This window comes from Aedes aegypti, chromosome 3, assembly GCF_002204515.2.
Source record: "Aedes aegypti strain LVP_AGWG chromosome 3, AaegL5.0 Primary Assembly, whole genome shotgun sequence".
In the NCBI taxonomy this organism is placed as follows: Eukaryota; Metazoa; Arthropoda; class Insecta; order Diptera; family Culicidae; genus Aedes; species Aedes aegypti.
This window is the reverse complement of record NC_035109.1, coordinates 126203586-126209368: the sequence shown is the minus strand read 5'-3', so window position 1 is coordinate 126209368 and position 5783 is coordinate 126203586. Positions and strand designations below refer to the sequence as shown.

Below are 5783 nucleotides of genomic sequence, written 5' to 3'. Positions count from 1 at the left end.
TTCCGAAATTTCTTCCGAATATTTCAATAATTCTTTAATGAATTTTAACATACAATTATTCATCAAAAAAATCTTCTTGTAGAGATTCATCAAAGATATTTTATACTCTCCAAGAATTCATTGAGGAATAACTTGAAGAAAAAATTTAAGAAACCATTATTTTGGAACTTTCCCCATCATTTTTTCATGAATTTCAAGAGTAGGTATTTCATCAGAAAATCTACGAACAACCGCGTTAAGGGTTAGATTCTTTTCAAGGTCAGTCCTTCTAGAATTGCTGCAGTTACTCCATAAGTAATTTCAATAGGGAAGCAATGACCAAAAAAATCTCCATCTGATTTAGTCAAGGATTCTTCCGCAGATTCCTCCAGATTCAGCTACTGCTTGGATATCTGTAGATCTCCGTCAGATACGACATTTGACAGATTTCACGCCAACTCGACAAAGGGATTGGCAGCACCCCTTCAGAATTCAATGAAACTTTCTGGGTGTGAAGACTATGTGAAACTAAGATACTTTGCATATTTTGTTTTTTCAAAATCGATCTAGACTAGCATTTGGAAAGGGTCAAAGTTTTTTTTATTTGTTTTTTTATAAACCCGTGTAACTTTAAAACGGTAAGATTTACAAAAAAAGTGTTGTATGGGGGACTGTCGTGAAATTTCCTGAAGTTCAAGAAAAAAATTTTGAAAACATAAAAAAAACAATTTCTACACTGAAAAAAACATGATTCAAAACATTAAAGTCGATTTATAAAAAACGGCCATTTAAGATTTTGAACATCCTTAAGCAAAAAGTTTTGTAAGTAAATTTATTAGAAGTCGTCCAAACATTACAAATTGGGCATATTTAAGGGAAAAAAGTTTTTCTAACATCGAACTTTTAAAGTCCAAAATGATTTTTTATTTTATTTTTATTTCGCTTTATATAGTATAGTATGATCATATTTTCAAGTGATAAATGAGTTTTAATCAAAAATAGATTATATTAGTTTTTTCTGGGAGTAGTTAAAAGAAATAAAACGAAGTAATACAGAGTTTTTTTTTTGTTCAATACAATTGATCTCGCACCAAACCGCTTATGAAAAAATCAATTCCGTCTAACAATCCGATGGATTTTTTATAGTTGGAAAGAAATCTTAAGTGGCCGTTTTTTTAAATCGACTTTAAAGTTTTGAATAATTTTTCTTTTCAGTGTAGAAAACTTTTTTTATTTTTTCAATATTTTTTTATACTTCAGGAAATTTCACGACAGTCCCCCATACAACACTTTTTTGTAGGTCTTACCGTTTTTGAGTTATACGGGTTTATAAAAAAAGTAAAAACAAACTTTGACACTTTCCAAATGTTAGTCTAGATCGATTCTGGAAAAAAAAACAAAGTATGTAAAGTATCTTAGTTTCACATAGTCTTCACACCCAGAAAGTTTCATTGAATTCTGAAGGGGTGCTGCCAATCCCTTTGTCGAGTTGGCGTGAAATCCGTCAAATATTCAAGTTTTCTTCGAAAAAACTATCAAAATTACCCCGTTTTACGGTATCCAAAAATGTTCATTGACAATGATTGTTTATTGTTTTCAATGAAAGATAATCTTCCCTATATTTCGTTGTTCGGATAATTTACGGACACGCTTTATAACATATTGTTAAAGAAAGGGCAACACGTTTTTTTTAAGATGTGTTATTTTGAAAGTAGATTAAATTCTGCCCACTATTCATCTTGAATTTGCACAAAAGGTGATTATTGTTACATTTTAGATTGATACATTTCAATCAAATTTTATAAAGTACATCGGGCCAAGTGAAAACGGCTGAGGTAAGATGAAATCATATTGATTCATATAGCAATATTATGGAAATGAGAAATCTTTTCACAGAACCATCCATTAAATAAAGACAACTTTTAAATGAGAATTTTTTTTCCAATGTATTGACATCAAAACTTTGCATTTCATCTTGCTCTATACATTCCATCTTGCCCTAGTGTAGCTTACAGAAATAATAATTGAAAAAAAATCAATTCGGTTGAACATTATGTTAACCTAATAAACCACAACAACAGAAACATCCGAAAATCGCACTATTTATGAAAGCGCTGGTAAACAAACTTCTAATTTTTAACTTTTTGAAGTGCGAATTTTTCAAGACATATGCTAATTATTTTAAACGACTTTAAAATCTGATGACACCGTGGTATAATACATAGGGCACAGCGTTAAGAACAATAACGAATTGGTAAGATCGATCCCTTTACTAGAACAGTGGAAATTGTTGTTAATTAGTTCCAATTTAGAGTGCCATAGGATAAATCCGTTGTCTAGTAATAGTAATATTCAGTGCATGCCGCAAATATTTATACAGTAATTTATTTAGTTTGTTTAGTGTGCATGAGCGTGGTAATGGTAACTGTACTTTTTCTTTAGTTTTAAATTCATATACCTAATACTGATTTTACCATTGTTCTTCAAAATTCACCAAATGCTCGTCCTACTAGATTGACACACAAACTCCTGTCCCATAAACTATCGGACCAACGAGGCCGAACTCCGCGAGCGTTCTTCAGTCAATAAACCGTGGCAGCGAAACAACGTCAAACCGTTCGGAGCATGCTAAATGATTTTTAATGAGCTTTAAGTAAATATTTTCCGTGTTCACTGTTCTGCTGGCTATATGGGCCCATGCAACGACGTAGGAGTGGAAGGGCGAAATTCCGACCGAAGAGAAATGCCCGAGAGATTGGATGTTTGTTCAGTTCGAATGTGCTCCACGATCTCGTGGTTATGTTAACCGGGAGAAGCCCGAAGGGGACACACGGTTTGCTTATTAAACTGTGGTATTACTACTGCCTAATTGTCAATATTTTCAAAGTCCACACAACTGAGAAAGCGAACGCTTTCGTTTGCGCTTTACGTGTCATCGGGCTCACGTGGATCAGTGTTTGAGCTTGAGATAATTAAGACACCTGTCTACAGCCACTCATTGACTAATTTATTTCGATTGATTTGACTTGTTAATTTGATAATTTGACTGGATGGTATAAAATGCCTAGTTGGGAAGAAAACTGCATGTAGTGAATAATCTGGAAATTGATAACATGGTTTCATCAAAAACGTTTTTTCTGGGACTTGTCATCTGTCTTGCTCTGGTAAGTAGCTAAGCTTTAGTTCTCACAATGATTGTAACGTTTTCTTTTCCATTATATTAGGTTCAATGGAACAATGCCAAAGCAAGGAATGGAGCTTTCCGCAAACAGATACAAGCATTGACTCTTCAGAAAATCGCAAAGGACCAGGGAATAGAGCCCCCATCCCAGAATGATACCAATCCAAGGGCAACGCTCAGACAACGGCTACAGCAAAAGATTGTGGATGATATTGCCAAGCAACTTGGACTGTCGAACACGACTTCCACTGCCGGAAATTCGACCTCTAGCAGTTCAAATTCAACTGCCGAAAGTCCGAACTCATCTTCCGGTGGGTCCAATTCGACTTCCAGTAACTCGAACTCAACATCCAACAGTTCTGATTCAAATTCCGGAAATTCAGACTCATCTTCCAATAATTCAAACTCATCTTCCGATAATTCAAACTCAACTTCCAGTAATTCAAATTCTACTGGGAATTCTAAATGAAGGTAAACATTAAAGTTCTCGTTTGGAATCAACTACACTTTCAACATGAAAATATGACACTTGTTTTTCTCCAATGATCTTTTAATTGGAAAAAGTTCTAGAATATGCAAAAAAGAGACCCAGTGAAGCATAAATGACATTGTCAACAAAGTTTTTATTTTGAATTGAATAATAAAATTAAGTTGTTTGTTTTTTTATAAAAAAAATTGTAGTGGTTTATTATAATAAATATGAATAATAATTATTGAAAAAAATAGGTGAAAAGGAAACCTGAACAATTACACTGATAGGCAAAATAAAGTGCCCACCTTACCAGTTTTCGAATTTCTCTCATTGATTTGGTTCAAATTAGAGTTAACACACTTAAGTCTTTTTTGATATTTTTTCGAAGTAGCACTCACGAAATTTTGATAAAAAAAAATAGTTTTACTCAAAGAAAAAGAAAATCAATCTGCATTGAAAAAAAAACAGTGACAAAAAAAGTGCCCTCTTCCTTCTTGACCCCAGGAAAGATGAATTAAAGAAAAATAAAAAAAGCAATTTAATAGTTAATGTGTCCTCCTTTGGTCTTAAAGACTTGCTGAAGGCGATTCGGCATGCTTTTCACCAGGTTTTGTAGGTGCTGTGGATCTAGTTCTTCCCTTCAACAAGAAAATATGGCACTTGTTTTAGTTCCAATGATCTTTGAATTGGAAAAAGTTCTTGAATATGCAAAAAAGACCCAGTGAAGCATAAAGGACAGTGCTAGTAAATTATTTATTTTAAATTGAATATTTCAATAAATTTGTTCTTTTAAAATAAAAAATATAAATAATTCGTTTGTAGCGGATAATTATAACGCATCTAAGTGTGTAGTCTTCCAGATCATGAATAATAATTAAGGTACCGTGGGGTAAGTGGATACAGAAAAATCAATAGTCAACTTCATTGTTATGCACAGCTTACGTGAACAAAGTAATTCAAATTTTTTTCTGTGGATAACAAATGAGGGACTAATATACTTCAAATCGTTATTCATTTCAATTTTTCTGATTGTTATGTATTGAGTATGAGAGACTTAAAAATTTGCGCCAAATGATCCACTTGCCCCACCATGGTGGGGTAAGTGGATCACCAATAAAAAAAATCTGTTCTCAAAAGAAATGTGGTGTAATTACGTATAGTAAGAATGATGTTACTCCCGTTCTTGCTACTAGTGCTAGTAATGTTACATTTCAATGCTTTGAAATTAAAAAGTATCTTTATTTAATCAAAATATAATGAAAAATATGTATACACTAATTCACACTAATTAGAACAAAAAAAACATTGTGAGTGGAATAATTTGGACGAAATCGTCGTCCATTTATACACATAAGTTATACAGAAGTATTGTAGGATTATTCGTAACAATGTTTTCGAACAACTTTCGGAGTTAAAAAATATTAGTTGCATTTACTTTTGAATAAAAAACTGAAATCCTTCTATTCTATTTATGCATATATTTGTAACATCTGTCTAGAACAATTGATATGGTCAAATAAGATACGATACTATGCTTTCAATTAAAATTAGTATATTTTGCTCTTTTGCAACTCAGCTTTGATAAACCACGAACATTTTCGTGTGAATTTGAAATTATTATTTTTATATAGTTTTTTTATACCAGAAAGGTTGAAAAAACTTTTAGGAGGATTAATTCAAATTTTCTAAGGTCAATTTGACAACTTTAAGCTAGGAATGAAAAAATAAAGGAAAACAACATTTGCGTATATTGAAACTCAATAAAATTCTCGTAAGCAATCTGTCAATAATACTTGATCCACTTACCCCACCCCATTAAAAAGTAGGGGTAAGTGCACCATGTACAATATATTTGTATTTATTTATAAAAATCACATATTTTTCATTGTCATTCATTTAATTAGAACTGAAATGCTCACCATGCGTCGAAAAAAATAATAGTATTCGATTTTAGGCAGAGATACAATGGATTTTTGATTGATGGAAAACAACTTTCAAATTAATTAATTTTTGCAGCTAACAAGTTTGCTTGTGTTAGTGTACGTGTAGTGCCAGCTTTGCAATAGTATCAGTGTAGGCGTAAGAAAATAACCTAAAACGAAGCAATGGTGCAAAAACATTCGACATATTCAAGTATTTATGCTTAATTTT

The 5783-nt window shown here is 32.2% G+C and overlaps 1 protein-coding gene across 1 annotated transcript; it reads left to right on the top strand.

Moving 5' to 3' along the window:
- Window positions 1-3027: 3027 nt before the first annotated feature.
- Window positions 3028-3953, top strand: LOC5576271 (probable elastin-binding protein EbpS). The gene is made up of 2 exons (XM_001662507.2): window positions 3028-3143; window positions 3204-3953. The coding sequence occupies exons 1-2, from the start codon at window positions 3093-3095 to the stop codon at window positions 3627-3629; spliced, it is 477 nt and encodes a 158-aa protein (XP_001662557.1). The 5' UTR covers window positions 3028-3092; the 3' UTR covers window positions 3630-3953.
- The last annotated feature ends 1830 nt before the right edge of the window (window positions 3954-5783 follow it).

Bases quoted from the DNA above. Each gene is read 5' to 3' on its own strand.
- LOC5576271 (XM_001662507.2), top strand. From the start codon at position 3,093: ATGGTTTCATCAAAAACGTTTTTTCTGGGACTTGTCATCTGTCTTGCT. The intron at 3,144-3,203 runs GTAAGTAGCTAA...CCATTATATTAG, and splicing joins TTGTCATCTGTCTTGCTCTG to GTTCAATGGAACAATGCCAA.